The sequence below is a fragment of the Hibiscus syriacus genome, unplaced genomic scaffold (genome assembly GCF_006381635.1).
Source record: "Hibiscus syriacus cultivar Baekdansim isolate YM2019G1 unplaced genomic scaffold, ASM638163v2 tig00113725_pilon, whole genome shotgun sequence".
Classification (NCBI taxonomy): Eukaryota; Viridiplantae; Streptophyta; class Magnoliopsida; order Malvales; family Malvaceae; genus Hibiscus; species Hibiscus syriacus.
The window spans coordinates 9,464,272-9,487,166 of record NW_024063471.1 but is presented as its reverse complement, the minus strand read 5'-3'; the positions used below and the strand labels follow the sequence as shown (position 1 = coordinate 9,487,166).

Here is a 22,895-nt window from a genome sequence, read left to right as displayed (position 1 = left end):
TTCTTTTAAATAATTATATTTTTTATAATAATAATATTTTCACATCATAAAGCTATAAAATAATTAATATACTAAATATTAAAAAATAAAATAATTTTAACTAAAAACTTTTATCAATATTTTACTAAATTAAACTCTTTGTATATTATTATTATTAACTTTAATAATTTTAAATAAAGCACAAAAAAATCAATTCGGACACTAAACTTAATAACTTTCAAATTTTATTTTTAAGGCCAATTGATTGTTAAGTCGAAAACGGCTTGGCATGGATATTTTTAAATGTAATTTCATCATATTCCCTCACAAAATAGAAACTTTAAAGTTATGTTTCCTATGTCATTTTCTCTACCAACTTTAGTATATCATCTCATCATTGTTTATAGCTTTTCCGTTTAAATTTCCTAAAACTACTTATGAAAATTTTCGCGAGAAAATGATTTTGATATGTAAATCTTCATCGTTTGATCATAATATAATTGAGATATATTATTCTTCTTTCTCTTCTCCACCTCTCTATTATTAGAATTTAAAAAATAAAACACTTCAGCATTAATAAATCAAAGAGAATCTAAAAAGATTAATTTGAAATTTCGGGAAAGGAACGTTTCAATTATTTTCTTACAGCAAAAGTTTCAGTAAATTTTGCATAAAATTAAAACGATGCTAAAGGATTTATATAGTGATGAACTAAAAAAATTCAAAAATTATACGATCAAAATAGAAACATGCAAAAGTTATAAATGTTTATTTTGGTTAAAAAAATTTGGAAAGTTGAAAACTCATTCATAATGGAATTTACTATGGCCCAAAATCTAATCGGGCTTCCAACCGAAAGGGCAACTAATTCCGAACTCCTTTCCTCCTTTCACTGCTGGATTCAAGCACCGAGCAAGTATCGTTATTTTGCTTTTCATTTTCCCTAGTTTGCTGCTCTTTTGCCGAGTTTCGTTACTGCTCTTCTGTGCGCGTTTTAGATTCTTTTTTATTCGTCTCATTGCTTGTTTGTGTATAAACTAAAGAGGCCCCATCTTGTTTAAAAAGTTTGAATTCATGTCATTTTTCTTTAGATTCTTTCACGCTTTAGAGATTCAATGGCAAAATTCTGAAAATTGAGATCAAAAGAAAGTGTTATTTCTTTCACTGTTGAGTTTAGGTCAACGATTTCTCCTCCTTTTCTGGATCCCTCAAAAGTATTTTAGACGTCAACGGGAATTCTGATCAGTGATCAACGTTGCTGGAAAGTTAGGGGGAGGGGGAATGAAGCAAGGGAAAGATGGAGAGCAGTCCCAGTAGTCATGGGGGGGATGGTTTTGGACATTCAAGCCACTTCTTCAATTCCTCCACATCCAACCTGGCCATGTCTCTTTACCATCTCCCTCCCCTCATTTTCTCCTTGTTGAGTTATTAAATTAATGAATAATTTATATAGGTACAGTATGTACAAGGAGGTGTGGCAAGGAACATAGCTGAATGCATGGGGAAGCTTGGAGCTGACCCTTTTTCCATTAGTGTTTCGGGATTTGACATGGCAGGTCATTTGCTTTAGAATTTTCTCTAATGCAGCCTTTTGATTCCCTAAGGCAAATGCTTCTCTGGTAGTCCTGAATGTCATTTACTTGTCTGAATTATATGGAATCTAGGTGCAGGAACATTAAGAGACATTTAGTTTTGATCACTGAGACACACACATATATATACTTATCTATCCCACTATTGTTTACTTCAAAATATGTGTTTTGACCACCAGATTTGGCCTATTCCCCCCACCATTACTTGAGATTAGTTGCTCCTCTTCTTTTTTACTAGGAACTTTGTTGATGGAATATTGGAAATCTGCAAAGCTACCTACAGAAGGTCAGCTTTCCTATTGAAAGTCATTAGTTATTGATTTATGATGCTATGTTGATCTGCATCAATTGCATGATCATCTTAATCCTGCTACTCTAATAAATAATACAATATGCTCGATGGAACTTCTTGTTTTTCTAAAGAATCAGTCTGATGTGACAAGCCACTTTAATTGGCTTTCTATGGCATTCTACGATTTGAAATTTTTTTGTTTGAGACATGTTAAAAATTCTGCTGCATATTCTTCATTGATTTTGGTTTTCAAGCAGGCATTAGGAGGCATCAGGATATTAAGACTCCCACCATCTGTCATATACTTGATGCTACTGGCAAGGTGGCAGCTGGTGTTGCCAGTGTGGAAGCTGTTGTAAGTAGAGATTGAAGTTGTTTGTTTTGTACATGACTAATAGCAGCAACTTGTATGTTTTAAAAACTACACAGAAAATTTAAAGGTTCTGCTCCTATATTGATGGTTGGTGCGAATTTGAGTCCTCCTGCTTTAGAAGCTTCTTGCCGATGTACTTTTAAAACACCACTTTAGATTTTCTCCTCCTCTGGGTTAGTCTTTCGGTTTCTGTTAACTATTGCAGCTTCTGTTTATCACTATTTTGTTTGGCTTTTTTCTGCTGTAGCAGCAGAGTCAAATATCCCAGTGTGGTTTGAACCTGTATCAGTTGCAAAATCTAAAAGAATTGCTCCGATTGTGAAGTATGTAAGTGCACTCATTTTGTGTGGTTTTGTATTAATCGTTGATACGTTGTGTAAGATACAGTTGGGTGCTTTCCTTCCAGTTATCACTCTCTTACAATTTATTGGTCACTAATCAAGAATTTTTTTTTTTTTTGCAGATAACTTTTGCTTCACCTAATGAAGATGAACTAATTGCAATGGCAAATGCTTTATCTTCTGAAAACTTATTTCGCCCAATTGAAAATAATAAATGTTCTACGGATACTTCGTTCCAGATGCTAAAACCAGCAATCTGGTTTTTGTTTCAGAAAGGTGTCAAAGTTCTTGTTTTGACTATTGGTTCAGATGGTGTAATTTTATGCACTAAAGGGGAACCAAACTCCTGGAGAATTGATTTGGAAAAATCACATCTACATGGATTTAGTCAACAGTTATTTGAAACTATGACATCAAGCCTAGTTGGTGAAATGCTTGCATCCCTTTCTTCAGTTTTAGATGTGATGCAGAGTGTAGCAATTGGTATTGCTGCAGCAAAAGCTTCGGTTGAGGTGGACAGCAATGTACCTTCTCAATTTAGTTTGGAAACAATTACAGGTATCCTTGATTTTACGTCATTACTGCTTTGGGTATTTTTTAAGCATTAATCTGTGACTTGGATATTTATTTGAGTGTGGAAGTAAATGGCCATTCCATCCTGCAGGTGATGTCAAGATTGTATATTCAGCTGCCAAAGTTATGCAACATCAATCTAAGCTATAATGGTTGAGAAAGAGAAAAAAGCGACGCAAGCTTATATGTTTTTAGCTGTGACCATATCCAGTTTTCTCAGTATAAACAAGGAAACTAACATGTAATTCAATGGGAACATATATTTTTTGTTTGTGAGAAGGAATCGGAGTGGATCACTTTTGGTGATAGAGTTATAAATATTTTCATTGGATTTTGCCTATACTTCCGGTTTGCGGATTGTCTTTAAAGATATTCTTCAACGGTAATTGCAGTCAGGTAATAACCAACTTTGCGTGTTCGACAAGTTTCCAGTTTCTTGACCGATTAATATTATTATATTATATAATTACGAACTATATTATATAATAAAAACAAACTTATGTAAAGAAAAGAAAGACTACTAAATCTAAATTCTAAATACTAAATAAAGGGGCAACACCAACACTCTTGATAGAAAGGGAAATTGGTTATTGCTCCTTTATTTTCAAAAACTCGTATACCCTAAAACCAAAGTCTTATCCATTTGTAGATGGAGCTTCAATATTTACATGTATTTTGTTTTTACAGGGCCCATTACACAAACAACACCTAGCAGCCCAAGTGGCCCAATAGTAGCCAACATGCGACCCAGCAGGATCCAATGGAGCAGTCTGAACCAAATTGGGACCTGCGATTCGAATTGGCCCGAATTCGAATGGGTTAGGGTTTTGAAACCCTAACCCACTTTGCTTCCTGTCGTTTCTCTCCATGCGTTGCGCCTCCCTCTTCACAATAGCCCCCCGCCGAATACGCTCCACGCCTCATGCACGCCGGACATTTCGCTCAACAAACACAATGGACGCGTGTTAATATGACTCCAACAAACCAAGTTTTACTCGGAATCAAACGCTTGAAACAATCCAAAAATAGGAAATTAACTTATAAATACTCATGTAACACACATTCAAAGCACACACAATATACACGAAAATACTAGAAAAATACGAGTAAAGAGATAGTGAGTTCGAAGCGTTTTGTACCATTTTCGAAGGAAATAAAAAGGTGAGATTTTTACCTTGTGTTGTTTTTCTTGCTTGCATGTCACTTTCGACTTGAAAATACCCAAAACGCCGATGATCAGGGAGGGCTCTTCGAGATCTATTTTTTAGATCTAGCCCTCCAGAGGCATGTTTTTAAAAAACCAAGTTTGGATTTTGAAAGTAGATGAGGAGAGCTTTTAAAAAAGTAATTTTTTTGGGGTTCTGACGCCAATGAACGACGGCCGGTGAGGCGGCGGACCGCCGGATCAGGGCATCGCGGTGGTTGTTCATCGTGCATAAAGAATACGATGAACATGGGTAGAGGATTTGGGTATTGGCGTGTTTGATCTTGAGTGAGGGAATGGGAATTATGAAATGATGTTTAGAGGGTTGGGCTTTATACCCAACCCATGGATGCTCGCCGACCCGACCCATACCCATACAAGACTAGCGTGTTTTTGAGATGAAAGGGGGAATTATAATTTTGGTCCCCCATTTTTCAGAGCTTTAATTTAGCCCTTAAATCTGATTTTAACTTCGGTTTCCTTTCAAATTTGGCTTCTTATTTTATTTTCAATTTAATCCTTTTGTTATTATTTATTTATTTATTATCTATTTGGTTATATATATATATATATATATATATATGTATGTATTATTTACTTATTATTTTTTATTATTCTTATACTCTTTTATTTTTACTTTCTCTTTCTTTTCATTACTCTTTTATTATTAATAATAATAATAATATTATTATTATTATTATTATATTCTACTTATTTTTACACATTTTTACTTTTTATTTTATTTATTTATTTATTTTTCTTTTCTTTTTATTTTTATTTTTATTCTGTATCTTCATCTTAATTTTTTATCTCCTTTATATTTTTTTATGTATTTTTTTATTTTTATTTTCTTCTTATTTTTATTTATTTATTTATTTATATATATTATTATTATTATTTATTTTATTTATTTTATTCATTTTTTTATCTTTACTTTATTTTTTTATTTTTTGTATCTTTTTTATTTTCTTTATTTCATTTATATTTTTTTACTTTCTTTGTTTTATTTATTTTCATTTTTTCCTATCTAACACGTTTCTTGACCTTCTTAAGGATGCATTTTTAAAACTTTCAGAGGTAAGTAATTTGAATCGTTATTTTACCTTTTCATTTAAAGTTACAATTTTCTTAATTTAAGATAATTGGAAATTACGTAGTACCAAAAAGGCAGTTCAAGAGTGATAACCCTTCCTTGACTGTAACTGACTCTCAAATCCGACACATCTTTGGTAAGACGCAAATCAGGTAAGAAATGAGGTATCCGATCTACCCATTTGTTTTAAAATAAAAGATCGGTGGCGACTCCAATCCATTTTATTCAAGTCGAAGCCTAATTTCTGGCTCACCCAAAAGACGATTCTGATAGCTTGGTAGCTCCGCTGGGGACAGGTAAGTGAGTCAGGCTAAGATAATTTCTAGTTGTCTTTTTAATGAAAAGGGTAAGTTTAAATTTTAAGGTAATTTTTTGATCCTTATTACTTACTTTTGATTATGTTTTTTCAAATAAATAGTTGTACTGACGGTCTCTTTTCAGTGATTTCCTTAAAGTTTTTTCCACCTAAGGCTCTAAACCCGAGCTCCAAACCCGTTTTTAAGTGGTGGTAAAAACGTCGCTCTCGTGAGAATTTATTCTACTTATGAGCCTAGCAAGTAACCTTCGGGATTCATATACCTTATGCTTTCGTGTGAATTTATTCTCCGTATGGGCATAAGGGAATGTTTCCTCTCGAGTTTAACTTAGTCCACACGAGCTTGTTATGGGCTTAGGACTAAGGGTCTGACAAGCCTAAGGGGGCACCAACAAGGAGAACTCGGGTACTGTTTTTAGAACCTAAACCGGGAGACTATGAAGAATTAGAGCCTACCCCGAAATCCCATTTCAAACCCTAGGATGTTTTTACCCTAACCATGCAGTTTACTTTTTTTCTTTTTCTTTTTACCTTTTTACTTTCATTACTATTATTCTTATTTTTATTAACTTTTTTTCGTGATTGTCTTTTTTAGCATTTTGTATCATAAAAGAGGCTATTGATCCCTAAAACAATGTTTATTACACACAAATAATATGAACTAATGGACAAAGGGGTTGTAATGCAATAGATAAAAAATGTCGAGGTACGACTATGGTCCAAGAAGACTCAGAAAGAAAAGGGAGACAGTCTTCAAGGAAGCTATGTGTTAGAACTGGTTAGCAACGCCTCTGTCAGCCTGAAACATAATGATGTCCAAGAACTACGAAGTATTTGGGACAGTTGGAAGGGTAACCGAAAACAAAAGTTCAGCCAGCGATATGGTGATATCGCACTCCTGCTATATGTCAACGTAGATGAGCCTTTAATTAGAGCCTTGATTCAATTCTGACACCCGGGGTACAGCTGCTTCACCTTTAACTGGGAGGACATGGTGCCCACTATTGAGGAATATACTACACTACTACACTGCGAAAGCATCAAATTGGAGCGAGCCTATATCAAACATATCAAAAGTCAGCCCTTAAAAATGGGTGGAACTGTTTGCACTGGGTCTTTACGGTTTGGTTATCTTCCCAAAGACTTTGGGGTGCATCGACGCGACTGTGGTGGAACTGTTTGAACAACTCCCAAGGTGAGTAAATCCAGCGCCAACAATCTTAGCAGAGACCTTTCGCTCTCTCACCTACTGCAGAAAACTGGCGGAGGAAGGTTCATTGGGTGTGCTCAACTTCTTCAAGTTTGGATTCACATTCATTTCTGGAAGACTAAGGGGGTTGCCTACCGCCGGTTCAGTACTACTTATTCACCCTTATGTGAATTCATCACTCTGAAATGGCACGAATGCGCCTCAAAGGAAAAATGGATGAAAGTCTTCACACATCTTCAGGACTGGGATATTGCATGGAGAGCCCCTTGGTTGACCCACAGTGACATTGTCTTCCGTTGTGGGGATTCAGACATCATGACACTGCTTGGACTGTAGGGAGGAGTTGGGTATTCTCTACTTCTGGCACTTCGACAGTTTAGGGCACTTCAGTTTGTCCCACTGACGTATAAACTAGCTGGATCAGAATTTGCATATCATGGCGACAACTATAAGAAAAGACTCAAAGAAACAGCCGAGTCATGGAAGAAAGTGTTTCGAATGGATGTCTTGGCTGCCAAAGACATGCTCACTCTTGACTATTTGGAGTGACGAAGATTGAAGAAAAACGACAACATCCCAGTGCCAGACTATGATGACACCCGGACCATGGAGGAACATCTAAGGTATGTCCCTCCCGAACTCGATATAGCAAGTAAAGAGTTTGAAGCTGTGAAGAATGAGTTGAAGCAAAGGGTAAGGGAACTCGAGGCTGAAGGCTACCAGTGAAAGTTAGACGCCGATACTCAGAAGGATCGGCCAGACAAACTAGAGAAAGAACATAAGAATGTTCGTTTTGAGTTTGAAGACTTGAGAAAGGGGTACCAAGAGCAAGTCTAGAATAACTCCAATCTAAAAAAGACTTTTAAATACTGGAAAGGTGAAGCTCACAGCCTGAAAAAGAAGTTTAAGGGTCCTGATAAAAGAGAGACTCTGAAAGAATAGTTTAAGACTACTAAGAGGCGCTTAATAGATAGCCAACATCAGAACAAGCGCTTAAGAATCCAAATAGTTGATCTGGATAAATATCTTCAGAAACAACAAGAGCGAGATGGCAAAACCATAGCTGAGTTAGAAGCTATTGTGGATGGATTCAAGAAGCAAGCAAGCGAGCTTCAGATAGTGCCCTTTGACGGAGGTTTACAGTGGATTTTCCGTTGGGAGCAAACTCAGCAAAAAGTGAAGGCCAGAGATGTAATCATCATTGATTTCCTAGATTAAGTACAGAAGGCAGCCCGTAATTTGCATGGCTTAACAAGGCAAGCCGGAGTGGTTTGACAAGGCATCTAACTAGTGACAGATGAAGGAAAAAGACTTGTCAGCCAACTAGAAGTTGTTTGGGTCTAGAGGATTTAGTCTGGATGTACCTTTTATTATTTTTATGTCTCTTAAAAGATAAAACACTTTTGTTTAAATAAAGATTATTTATAATAACAGACACATTTTTGGATCAATGCCTCTAAATTAAATACATCATTCATTGCATTTTATATTTCATGTTTATTTTTTATATTTTCTATGTTTTTACATTCATATTAACAAACAGAACATGTCTCAGAAAGAGCAAAGAACAAGTTTACCTCCACGCGCTTAAGACACACATCACCCTCACAACACTCGAACAAAGAAGAGACAAATGGAGGCCAGAATCGAAAAAATTGATGAGAATATGGTGAAATTACATAAATGGTTGCAAGATAAGATAGCCCAGAATAGTCAGAGTACCCTTGATTCCATCACGAAAAGTCAAGAGTCCTTGGTCGATCTAATCGTGGCCAAGTTGTCTGGTTTACGACAAACAAGTGCACCAGGGGTAGGTTCATCTGAAGGGGTAACTATACCGTCGACCCCACAAGTGGTTGTCTCACCCGGGATCTTACCCGGACTGCAAGGGGACTTATCAATGACAAAAAGAAAAGCCTCATCTACTACAAAGATGTAAACTTCTAGAACCAATCCTAATAACCATTCGGATGATTACCATATCCCAGATTTTGATGAGGAAGACAAAGCGAAGAAAATAGAAGAAAAGATTAAGCTGTTGGAAGACCAGATGAAGATGGTCAAAGAGGACCACGACTACTATGGAGTGGATGCAATGGAGCTTAGCCTGGTCCCGGATCTGGTGCTTCCACCAAAGTTCAAAGTCTCTGAGTTCAAGAAGTTCGACGGGAATAGTAGCCCCTCAGCCCATATCACTATGTTCTGTCAAAAGATGATACGATATGAGGGAAATGACCAACTCCTGATCCACTGCTTCCAGGAGAGCCTGTCCGGTTCAGCTATCCGGTGGTACAATTATCTGAACCAAACTCATATCAAGACATTGAAAGACTTAGCCAAGTCTTTCTTGGAGTAGTACAAACACATCAATGATATGAGACCAGACCAGGTTATGCTACAAAGCCCGGAGAAAAAGCATAAAGAGAGTTTCCTATAACACGCACAGAGATTGAGGGATTTGGTTGTGCAAGTTCATCCATCCTTGGATGAAAAGGAAACTAGAAAGCTGTTTGTACAGACCCTGAATGCCCCTTACTTCAGGCACCTGGTGGCAATCACATCAGAAAGCTTTTCAGACTTGGTTATGGCCGGTGAGATGATCGAATTTACCATAAAACAAGGCAAGATAGAGGGAGGAGAATCCAACAAGAAGCCTCCCATGAAGAACAAAGACAGAGAGATCAACAATGTCAACACCTACAACGCCAACAAAGGTGTTACGATCTCAAGTTCAAAACCACTACAGCTGTACCATCCGGTACTTCTAAATAAAATCAGAGAGAACCAAGGAATGAAAGGGAAAGGGAGAAATTTGATCCCATTCCCATGACGTACAAAGAATTGTACCAACAACTTTTCGATACTTATGTGGTGTCGCCTTACCCTATGGAGCCAATTAAGCCCCCTTATCCTATATGGTATGACGAGAACGCTTAATGCGAGTACCACGGTGGTGTACAGGGGCACTCGATCGAAAATTATCTCGCATTCAAGAGGCTTGTACAACGAATGCGAAACAAGAATTGGATCCATTTCAACTCCGGAACACCATTTAGGATTAACGCAGTCACTACCGAGAAAGGAAGGAGAATCAGAACTAGTGTTTCGGAAGTAAAATCCCCTTTAGCTTGGATATGGAGCCAAATAGTGAAGGCAGGGCTTCTCACACCACATTCTGACAAATCAAGGAACGAAGATGGTAACCACTATTGTTACTACAATGAAGAAGGGCATGAGGTGCAAGATTGCCCAGATTTTAAAGCATTAGTCCAGCTCATGATGGAGAAGAAAGAGATGGATTTTTATGAAGAAGTACAAGATTCTCCGGAAGTAGATGTTTGCGCTACCGGAGAGTTATCCGACAAGAAATACAACAGGGGTAGCCCTTTGATAATTACCCCTAAGGTAAAGATGACAGTAACAACACAAGCCAAGGTGGTGATCACAGCACCCTGACATTTTTAATACAAGGACAATCAACAAGTGCCATGGAAGTACGAATGTCAGGTGAGTACTTCGAAAGAAGTTGATAGCAAAGTGGGGCATAGACCACTTGAACCCTTCAAGGAAGACGTGCTGACTATCAACGAGCCCGTAAAGGAGGAAGAAGCCAAAGAGTTCCTCAAATTTCTAAAGAATAACGAATATGGCATTGTGGAACAACTACATAGCCTACCGACACGTACCTCAATTTTGGCACTGCTATTAAACTCGAAGGCACACCGAGAGGCACTGTTGAAAGTCCTGAATTAAACGTCCGTGCCACAAAACATACCAGTCAACAAGATGGACCGACTGGTAAATAATATTCAAGCTGATAATCTCATCTCATTCTCAGATGACGAGATTCCATCTAGAGGGAGAGGCCGAACAAAGGCATTACACATCACTACCTATTGTAAGGGGCACGCTTTACCAAGTGTTTTAATCAATAATGGCTCAGCCCTGAACATGATGCCTTTAGTCACATAAAGAGGCTGCCAATAGATACCTCTTATATGAGAACCTTCCAGAACGTGGTCCGAGCATTTGACGGGACCAAAAGAGAGGTAATTGGCTAGATCTAGGTGTCGTTGACCATCGGACCTGCCACTTATAATGTTGAGTTTCTAGTGATGGATATCATGTCTTCCTACAATTGTATTTTGGGAAGGCCTTGGATTCATCAAGCTAGTACAGTACCATCCACGCTGCATCAAAATGTCAAGTTTGTTATCGACGAAGCCCTAGTGATTATAAACGCTGAAGAAGATATCGTGGCAAGTGTGACCTCGGATGCTCCGTACATCGAGGTAGATGAGGAAACGGTAGAATGTTCATTCCGCTTCTTGGAATTTATGAATGCAGTGGCAGAAGAAAAGAAGATTTCTAAACCCTGAATCTCTAAATACACCAAGATAGAGATCAAGTAAACCCTGGGATAAGGTGCCAAGATAGGAAGAGGGTTTGGGAAGCAACTACAAGGAATGATTAATCCAGTCCTTATTTTAAAATTCGATCAGTTTGGGCTTGGTTTTCAGCCCGGCCATCAGGAAAAGATGAAGGAAATCCAGAAGAATCGGGAAAGAAAACTAGCCATGTTAACTGGAAGCGAGTTTCGATGGGAGCCCATGATATTCCTGTCTCTTTACAATATATTCAAGTCAGGTGGTTATGTGTTTGAGACCACATCATCAGATTTAGAAGCGGCTCTGAAAGATCTGAGTATCAATGTCGTGACCACAGGAAATGATGAAGATACGGATAGATCCGAAATCTACCCTCTTCCACCTAGGTTTATGCCTAGAAACTGGTCGGTGGAAGAACTATATGTGGTTTACAAGAGTCTTTCAGAGTAATATTTGAACTATCTTTATTTGCCTATACCCGGGGTAATAGGTGATCTTATGTAAGGGTGAATTAACATTGTAGTTTAAATTCAATAAAGGATGCATTCTTTTTCTCCATGGTAAACAAGTTTTCTTATTTCGTTTCTTTTGAATTCATTTTCTATTTTCTTCATTTCAGTACTCCATTTCATTCTCTTTCAAATTTAATTCTTTGATTGTTCTGTGTGGGATATTTCCTCTCACGCATACACATTTTCTTTTCTTTCAGGTTCCCAGCTAACGATAAAGCATGCACTGATGATCCTGATCCGGAGGTGGATTTTGAATCAACCATTTGTCTTGGGGAATTTGATGAATTCGACAATGAAGATGAGTGCAACTTACCTACCGAGTTGTTGAGAATGGTAGAAATAGAAGAAAAACAAATATTACCACGTGAGGAGAATATCAAAATCTTGAATCTGGGCACTGAAGAAGATAGAAAGGAGGCAACCCTTTTAGCTGAAGAGAGGCAAAACTTGATAGTCTTACTTTAGGAATACAGAGATGTGTTCGCTTGGTCGTACCAAGACATCCCGGGACTAGACACGGATATGGTAGTCCATAAACTGTCTATCAAACTAGAATACAAACCCGTGTAGCAAAAGCTGAGGAGAATATGACCTGAGATGCTCCTTAAAATCAAAGAAGAAGTCAAGAAGCAATTCGTTGTTGGGTTCTTCCAAGTGGCCAAGTATCCGGAGTGGGTGGCCAACATAATGTCGGTTTCGAAGAAAGATGGAAAGGTTCGCATGTGTGTCGATTATCAGGACCTTAACAAGGCAAGTCCCAAAGACAACTTTCCTCTACCATACATAGGCACTTTGGTGGATAATACAGCCGAGAACGCTTTCTTCTCATTCATGGACGGATTTTTAGGGTATAATCATATCAAAATGCATCCCGAAGACATGGAGAAAACCACATTTTTCACAATATGGAGAACTTTCTATTACAAAGTGATGCCTTTCGGATTGAAGAATGATGGGCAACATATAAGAGAGATATAGTGACCCTATTCCATGATATGATGCATACAAATTGAGGTTTATATTGACGACATGATTGTCAAGGTACAAACTGAAAATGAACATGTCGAGAATCTGAGGAAGCTCTTCCAGAGGTTAAGAAAGTTCCAAATAAGACTAAACCCTAGTAAGTGCACCTTCGGGGTAATATCTGGGAAACTGTTAGGCTTCGTGGTCAGCAAGAAATGCATTGAGGTTAATCCCAATAAAGTTAAGGCCACCCAAAACCTACCTCGTCCATGAACACAAAAAGAGGTCTGACGTTTTCTGGGAAGATTGAACAACATAGCACGGTTCATATCTCAATTAACAGATAAATGTGACCCGATCTTTCGCCTTCTTCGAAAGAACAACCCTAGAGCTTGGGACGAAAACTGTCAGATTACATTTGAGAAAGTAAAGGAGTATTTATCTCACACACTTATCCTGATGTCCCCTAACCTGGGAAAACCTCTGTTCTTGTATCTCTCCATATTCAATAACTCAATGAGGTGTGTCCTAGATCAACATGACGAGTCCAGAAGAAAGGAAAGAGTAATATACTACTTGAGCAAGAAGTTCACCGATTGCGAGGTCAGTATCCTCTTATCGAAAAAGTTTGTTGTGCTTTAGTCTGGGCTACAAAAAGACTCTGACAATACATGTTGTATCACACCACTTGGTTGATTTCCAAGTTAGATACCCTAAAGTACATGATGGGTATACCTGTTCTCTCGGGAAGGTTAGCCCGATGGTAGATACTGTTGTCTGAATTTGACATCGAGTATGTGAGCCAGAAAGCCATAAAAGGAAGTGTCATATCGGATTTCTTGGCAAGCAGAACCGATGAAAATTATGAGCCACTGAGCTTTGACTTCCCAGACGAAGACTTGATGGCTATCACCTTAGAAGAGGCAAATACTTCAACAGACAGTTCCTGGAAAAAGCATTTTGATGGTGCATCAAATGCATTAGGACATGGCATCGGGACAATACTGATCTCCCCAGAAGTGAATCATTACCCATTTACTACCAAGCTGAATTTCGATTGCATCAACAACATGGTAGAATACAAGGCTTGTGCTTTGGGGATTCGAGCAGTACTGGGGCAAAATATAAAGACCTTGCGAGTATATGGAGATTCAGCCTTAGTAATTTATCAGCTCCGTGGAGAATGGGAAACCAAGGATGTAAAGTTGATGGAGTACCGGAAGCTAATACTGGATCTGCTCGAAGAGTTCGATGAAGTAACATTCCACTATGTGCCAAGAGAAGAAAATAAAATGGTTGATGCTTTAGCTACCTTGGCAGCCGCATTCAAGGCAGATGGGGAGTCTAAAATGATGCCAATTGACATGAAGTCGTATGAGTACCTGGCTCATTGTCACCAAATCGAGGAAGTGAAAGACACTAAGATTTGGTACCATGACATTTTGTAATACATCAATAATCGGAGTTATCCAGAGGGAGCCACCGAAACTGATAAAAGAACCATTAGAAGGATGACAACTGGATATGTCCTTGATAGGGAGGTCTTGTACAATAAAAGCCATGATCAAGTCTTGTTAAGGTGTGTCGATGCAGAAGAGGCAAAAATGATAGTGGAAGAAGTACATGACGGAGTTTGTGGAACACATGCTAATGGACATATGATGTCAAGACAAATAATGAGATACAAATATTTTTTGTAAACACTGAAAAGTGACTGCATCAACTATGCTAGAAGATGTCATAAATATCAAATTTACGGAGATAAAATAAATGTTCCACCTCATCCACTTCATGTGATGACGTCACCATGGCCTTTCTCTATGTGGGGCATGGATGTTATTGGGCAAATACATCCGAAGGCTTCGAATGGCCATCGGTTCATCCTCTTGGCAATTGATTATTTCACAAAATGGGTAGAAGCTGCATCATATGCCAGTGTCACTCAGTCCACTATTTGCAAGTTTTTTAAGAAAGAGATCATATGTCGATATGGTCTACCTGAAAGGATCATTACTGATAATGCTAGAAACTTGAACAACAAGATGATGGATGTTGCTTGTAAACTGTTCAACATAAAGCATCACAACTCTACTGCTTATAGACCAAAGATGAACAGAGCAGTAGAAGCAGCAAACAAAAACATCAAGAATATAGTGGAAAAAAACAACTGAGACTTACAAAGACTGGTATGAGAAATTTCCTTTTTCTTTGTTTGATTACCAAACTTCGGTATGAACCTCGACTGGGGTAACTCCATTTTCATTAGCTTATGGAATGGAAGCAGCGCTGCCCATTTAAGTATAGATTTCATCACTACGGTTCTTGACAGAAGTCAAACTGGATGATGCAGAATAGGTGCAATCCTGATATGATCAGCTGAACCTGATAGATGAAAAGAGATTGAAAGTCATTCATCATGGTCAGATCTATCATAAATGAATGATTCGAGCACATGACAAGAAGGTGCGACCGAGAATATTCCGTGAAAAAGATTTGGTGCTAAAGAGAATTTGGCCCATTCATAAAGATTTCAAAGGAAAATGGATGTCAAATTGGGAAGGACCTTATGTCTTGAAAAAGGCCTTCTCCGGATGAGTACTTGTCTTGGCTGAAATGGACATACCAGAATTGCCAAATCCCGTCAATTCAGATGCAGTCAAGAAATACTTCACTTAGGATGAAAACTCGAGAGGGCGTCCTAAGTCGAAGAATAAAAAGAAAAAAGAAAAGAAAAGAACAAAAAAGAGAAAAAATATTTAGGGTGAAAACCCAAAAGGGCACCCTAAATTGAAAAAAAAGAGAAAGAACAAAGAAAACAAAAAAAATAAGGTGGGTTCAAGATGAAAACCCGCAAATGGCGTCTTGAAACCAAGGATGGGTCTAAGTTGAAAACCCGAAAGGGCGATTTGGATATTTATTCAATACATTGGAAAACATCTCGGGATCTAAATCTTCTACAGACTTAACGAGTCGGAGAAAGGTTGCAATCTCTTGAACATTGTCGTATTTTCGAAGATCCCTTGGCAAAGGCTATGTTCAAGGTCACTTAACGACTTGTCAGTTCAATAATGCCCATATTATCGAGATCTAAGACATTCATTCACACTTTATCATGTATTAATTTTCCAGAATGTTTGTCATGTATTATTTGTTCTTTTTCCCTTATAAATAAAGACATTATTTTCTCTAAATCAATTCCCTTTGAGCATCTTGGGTTGAATTTAAACCTAATGATTTATTTACTTCTGCAAAAGATAATTGCATATTACTGTACAAAGACTCTTTGAAAAGTACAGGTACTCGGAATCCGATCAAGGTTCATGTACAAACTTGAGATGGTTGAGAAGCATTTCCCAAATCAAGGAAAAAGTAAACTCTGCACATCAGATGTAAACATTTGAAGAATTCAAGATAGGGAATCTGAACTTCAAGATTCCAGAATCAATAGTCAACAGGACAGGCAACCGGAGATTGAGATTTCTCTCCAGAGCCCAAAATAACATATGTTGCATATGCATTTTAGGCATACCTAAGAGCGTTGCATCCATAGCATCACATATATGCATAACTTTTCAGGTTCTAGCTATAGTCAATTTCAACTTCACAGCAAAGGATATTGGACTCGAAGCAACATCCATCCTTAGATTGGATTTCAACTTCACGACGAAGGATATTCAATTCGAGGCTCAACTTTAAAACGAAAGGGACATCCACAATTTCAACTTCACGACGAAGGATATCGTGCCCACCAGTAACATTCATCTTTAGATTGGATTTTAACTTCACGATGAAGGATATCCAATTCAAGGCTCAACTTCACAACGAAGTGGCCATCCACGATTTCAACTTCAAGACGAAGGATGTCGTGCCCACAAGCAGCATACAACTCAAGATTGGATTTCAACTTCACGATGAAGGATATTCAATTCAAGTCTCAACTTCACAACGAAGGGGTAATCTACGATTTCAACTTCACGACAAATGATATCGTGCCCACCAGCAACATTCATCTTTATATTGGATTTCAACATCACGACAAAGTATATCCAATTCAAGGCTCAACTTCACAACGAATGGGCTATCCACTATTTCAACTTCACGATGAAGGATATCGTGCCCACAAGTAGCATACAACTTAAGATTGGATTTCAACTTCACGACGAAGGATATCTAATTCAAAGCTCAACTTCACAGCGAATGAGCTTTCCAGTTTCATTTTAGAGTCAATTTCAACTTCACAACGAAGGATATTGGACTTGAAACAACGCAACTTACACAAGATTGGATTTCAATTTCACAACGAATGATATCTAATTTAAGGCTCAACTTCACAGTGAAGGAGCCATCTACGATTTCAACTTCACAACGAAAGATATCGTACCCTAAAGATTGACCCAACTTCACGACGAATGAGTCATCTGTAACACAACAACACCGAAGTCTTTAGGTCAAGTTTCATCTTCACGACGAAGTATCTTGAGCTAGAAGACGATCCAGGAGCTACTTGTCAAAGCTTTGAGTTCGATTTCAACTTCACGATGAAGGATATCGTGCTCAGAATTTTTTAGTTCGACTCAACCTCACGACGAGGGAGTCATTTCATGATTTAATCCAAACTGACAAACCAATCTTAATATCGGATTTCAACTCTACAACAGATGACATTCGATATGAACGAAATTTGTGTCTTTTAATCTTTGCTCTATTCTTGTTACATGATAATGAGCAAAGAGTGGCAGTTGAAGACACGTAATTTCGACCGATTAATATTATTATATTGTATAATTACAAACTATATTATATAATAATATTTACATGTATTTTGTTTTTACAGGGCCCATTACACAAATAACACCTAGCAGCCCAAGTGGCCCAACAGTAGCCAACATACGACCCAGCAGGACCCAGTGGAGCAGTCCGAACCAAATTGGGACCCACGACCCGAACCGGCCCAGATCTGAACATGTTAGGGTTTTAAAACCCTAACCCACTTTACTTCCAAACGTTTCTCTCCAAGCGCCGCACCTCTCTATTCGCAACAGCCCCCCGTCGAATACGCTCCACGCCTCATGTACGCCGACCATTTCGCTCAACAAACACAATGGACGTGTGTTAATATGACTCCAACAAACCGAGTTTTACTCGAAATCAAACGCTTGAAACAATCCAAAAATAGGAAATTAACTTATAAATACTCATGTAACACGCATTCGAAGCATTTTGTACCATTTTCGAAGAAAATAAAAAGGTGAGATTTTTACCACGTGTTGTTTTTTTTTCTTGCATGTCACTTTCGACTTGAAAATACCCAAAACGCCGATGATCGGGAAGGGCTCTTCGAGATCTATTTTTTAAATCTAGCTTCCCGAGGCATGTTTTTAAAAAAACCAAGTTTGGATTTTGAAAGTAGAGGATGAGAGCTTTCGAAAAAGCAATTTTTTGGGGTTCTACCGTCGATGAACGACGAACTGCCGAAATCTGGGCATCGCAGTGGTTGTTCATCGTGCATGAAGAATACGATGAACATGGGTAGAGGATTTGGGTATTGGCGTGTTTGATCTTGAGTGAGGGAATAAGAATTATGAAATGGTGTTTAGAGGGTTGGGCTTTATACCCAACCCATAGATGCTCGTCGACCCGACCCATACTCGTACACGACCCGCGTGTTTTTTTAGATGAAAGGGGGGAATTACAATTTTGGTCCCCCCATTTTTTAGAGCTTTAATTTAGCCCTTAAATTCGATTTTAACTTCGGTTTCCTTTTAAATTTGGCTTATTATTTTATTTTCTTTTCAATTTAATCATTTTGTTATTGTTATTATTTATTTATTTATTATTATCTATTTGGTTTTATATATATATATATATTATTTATTTATTTATTATTATTCTTATACTCTTTTATTTTTACTTTCTCTTTCTTTTTATTACTCTTTTATTAATATTTTTATTATTATTATTATTATTATTCTATTCTACTTATTTTTATACATTTATACATTTTATTTTGTTTTGTTTATTTTCTTTTATTTTCTTTTTATTTTTATTCTTTATCTTCATCTTATTTATTTTATCTCCTTTATATTTGTTTTATGTATTTATTTATTTTTATTTTCTTCTTATTTTTTTATTTATAATGTATATATTATTATTATCATTTCATTATATTTATTTTATTTATTTTATTCATTTTTTATCTTTATTTTATTCATTTTTTATCTTTACTTTATTTTTTTATTTTCTGTATCTTTTTTATTTTCTTTATTTCATTTGTTTTTTTTACTTTCTTTGTTTTATTTATTTTCATTTTTCCCTATCTAACACGCTTTTTAATCTTCTTAAGGGTGCATTTTTAAAACTTTCATAAGTAAGTAATTTAGATCGTTATTTTAACTTTTCATTTAAAGTTACAATTTTCTTAATTTAAGACAACTGGAAATTAAGTAGTACCGAAAGGGCAGTTCAAGGGTGCTAACCCTTCCTTGACTGTAACCGACTCCCGAATCCGACACATCTTTGGTAAGACATGTCAGGTAAGAAATAAGGTATTCGATCTACCCATTTATTTTAAAATAAAATATCAGTGGCGACTCCAATCTATTTTATTCAAGTCAAAGTTTAATTTCAGACTCACCCGAAAGATGGTTCCGACAATCATTATTTCACTTCATGTTTGCTGCCGTAGGTAACTGTCCATATATTATTTGCAACAGAAAAAGCAAAGAGGGGAAATCAGCCCCCCTCAAAATCATGATTATTACTTTGTGAAATGCCCTTCTACAATCAGAACCAAGGATTAACCTTTTCCCCCCTATATTTCTTTTGATCTTTAGCCCAAATAAGTTAAATTAAAGATATAAAAAGTCAGATCATTAGCGGGCTATTGGTATTTTTTTAGAACGTAAATGACTCATGAATTTTGGCTCAAAATGTTGAATCAGTTAACTGTATAACTTTGTTGTCTGTAATCTTAACAAAATGTGATTTTTTTGAACTTTTTTCTTACTGTTTTCTAAATCTCTTGTAAATAGCTAAGAGTAATGTCTTATTATGACAGCTAACAAAAATGTGATATTGTGATTAAGATGAAACATTTTAAGTGGGTTCATGATTATATCCTTTTATTAAACGATAAAAAGAGCCGAGCCGATCACCAAAGCCCGATGCTTCAGTAGCTTTACCCAACTTTCTCTGCAGAAAAGTGACTACATGTGTTGCGCCGTTAGGGCCCTTTCACATGGTAGTTGACCGTTGAGTTTTCGTCTGCTGCTATTGCTATTGCCAAGCACTCTTTTCTTTTCTTTTCTCAAATAATTTAACAGTCATCTGTTTTTTCTTTTGTCGCGTCTCTTTCATTAAATTATACCATTTCCTGTTTTGAAAGTTGAAATATTCGCCTTTGTAAAGTCCGCTATATTTCATCTGAGATTTCAATGAAATAAAACAAAACCAATAACCACTCACCGGTGATTTCCACGTCTTTAGAATCCAACTAACCAATTTTTGATGCTACATTGATCTAGCTTTAATTTACATATCCATTGGAATTACTGTTATCGATCTTGGTTTTTGTCATTTCAAGCCATGGCATCAGTGACCAGCAATTCAGTTCTTTGTCGCAGTCTTTTAACCAACAGGGTCACACAATTCGGTCTGAAAAGTGAAGTTCCAGGAGCAAAGGTTGTATCTCGGAGGACCATCGGCAGTGGAGGTAAAATGAAGGGCAAGTTTAGGGTTGAAGTCAAAGCAGCAGCAGTGCAGATCGGTGGTTTAGAGCAAGCAAAGAAAGCAAAACAAGAATTGGGTTTGGATTCAGTATCAGAGGGGGAGTTGAGAGAAAAGGGTTTCTTGGGGACGAGGAAAACAAAGCTTGTTTGCACCATAGGGCCGGCTTGTTCTTCACCGGAGGATTTGGAGAAGCTGGCATTGGGTGGAATGAATGTGGCCAGGCTTAACATGTCACAACACACGGGATTGGCACCTTGATTTGATTAAGAAGATCAAAAAGTTGAATCAAGAAAAGGGTTTCTGTGTTTCAATCATGATCGACACGGAAGGTAGTCAGATCCATGTGCTCGATCATGGTGCTCCTTCTTCTGTCAAAGCAGAGGTATACCTTTTCACCCCCCAAATTCTTTTATTTTCCATTATGGTTTGTGCAGTTTACATGAATATTTGGAGTCCTTTTGATTTCTTGTTGGTATTCCAGGAAGGTTCCTTCTGGTTATTTACTACTCAGAAGCTTGAGGATTACCCTCCATTTACAGTTCAAGCAAGCTATGATGGTTTTTCGGAAGGTACTTTCGATTGGTGCCAAGATCAATTAATGGTGAGCTTCTTATTTAAGATTAATTCTTATGTTGTATGGATGGCAGGTATTGAAGTAGGTGATGTGCTTGTCATTGATGGTGGAATGGCTAGTTTTGAAGTAATTGAGAAAGTTGGAAATGATCTGTGTTGTCAGTGTTCGGACTCCGGTCTGTTTCTTCCTCGTGCCAAATTTAGCTTTTGGAGAGATGGAAAGCTTGTAGCAAGGAATTCTGAGCTTCCTACTCTATCGAAAAAGGTTCAATTCATTATTATTGGTTTGCAGGCTTGATTTTGGAATAGTTCTTAGATACCATAGCAGATAGTGTTGTCACTTTTGAGTCATTGAATTGGTGTGGACATAATGCTTTGCTTCAATTTAGCCAATCCAACTTCATTGGTATCAAAAGCAATATATTCCTTTCTAGTACTCGTAAACATATATCGTATATCATCAAATCTACAGGATTGGGCTGACATTGAGTTTGGAGTTTCCGAAGGTGTCGACTTTATCGCCCTCTCTTTCGTCAATGATGCTGATTCTGTCAGGCAGTTGAAGAACTATCTATACATGAGGTCATCCAGGTAAACGTTTTCAGTGATCATTGTGGTCTGTTTATTACCATGTCTCTGGTATTTTTTTTCCAGGTAAAAGTCTTTTATTCTATACGCTTTTCGAAGTTCATGATAACAGAATTTTTTTTCCGTGGTGCAGATCGACAAGGGTATTGGCAAAGATTGAGAGCTTGGAATCGCTACAGAATTTGGAAGAGATTGTAGAGGCTTGTGATGGTATCATGGTGGCTCGAGGTGACCTCGGAGTTGAAATCCCTTATGAACAGATTCCAACAGTTCAAGAGGAAATAACTCGTGTCTGCCGAAAACTTAACAAGCCGGTTATTGTAGCTTCTCAACTTCTTGAGTCGATGGTTGAATACCCGACCCCAACACGAGCCGAGGTAATATCACATTCTAAGTCGATTTTATTGTTGATATTTGGTTATAAGAAAAACATCTTAGGAAACTGGCATGTAGCTGAATTTCTTTGTAATATGTCCTTCTGTGTTGTATTCAGGTTGCAGATGTTTCTGAAGCAGTTCGGCAATATGCAGACGCCTTAATGTTATCCGGTGAGTCAGCTATTGGACTGTATGGGCAGAAGGCTCTTTCTGTCTTGCAGATGGCTAGTAGTCGAATGGAACTATGGAGTAGGGAGGAAAACCGACAAAGTATTCTTCACCGGCCCCCACTCAGAGTGTCGTTGCCCGATCGCATTGCCGAGCAGATCTGCAATTGTGCTGTGGAAATGGGTACTTATCCTCACTAGCTTTACTTTAGCCATTTTATTCTGTCACAAAGATACATTTGTGTTGCATAAATGGAACTAAGTCTGAGTTTGGATTTAAGTTTGAGCTTTAATCGAATTAAGTCTGAGTATGTTTCGATTTCAAGTTTTTTGAGCTTGAGCTTCAATTTTTTTAAATTCGAATTGAACTTAAAAAATCAAATCAAGTTGAATTTCAGTTTTGATTTTAAAATCAAGTTTAATAATTTTAAACTCGAACTTGTAAATTGAATCCAACTTAATACTCGACTCTGGTCATTTTTCAGCATGCGATTGAGTGGCGTTGGAGAAAAAATGATATAAAAATAGATTATTTGATGTTACAAAGGGATGGTTTTAGAATTTCTGAATATTTTTTGAAGATTGTGTGGAGTGGGTCGTACTTCATGAATATTCAGAAACCA

General features: G+C 37.3%; 1 protein-coding gene and 1 pseudogene across 2 annotated transcripts; both read left to right on the top strand.

Moving 5' to 3' along the window:
• Positions 1 to 814: 814 nt before the first annotated feature.
• LOC120187449 lies at positions 815 to 3,454 on the top strand. 2 transcript variants are annotated; one of them, XM_039191158.1, is made up of 6 exons: positions 815 to 1,535; positions 1,810 to 1,857; positions 2,121 to 2,369; positions 2,481 to 2,563; positions 2,700 to 3,135; positions 3,219 to 3,454. In XM_039191158.1, the coding sequence occupies exons 3-6, from the start codon at positions 2,321 to 2,323 to the stop codon at positions 3,305 to 3,307; spliced, it is 657 nt and encodes a 218-aa protein (XP_039047089.1). In that variant the 5' UTR covers positions 815 to 1,535; positions 1,810 to 1,857; positions 2,121 to 2,320; the 3' UTR covers positions 3,308 to 3,454. The 2 variants fall into 2 exon arrangements, with proteins under 2 accessions (XP_039047089.1, XP_039047092.1); XM_039191161.1 differs by having other exon boundaries at positions 3,242 to 3,439.
• Positions 3,455 to 20,340: 16,886 nt separating this feature from the next.
• LOC120187664 lies at positions 20,341 to 22,473 on the top strand (annotated as a pseudogene).
• Positions 22,474 to 22,895: the final 422 nt, after the last annotated feature.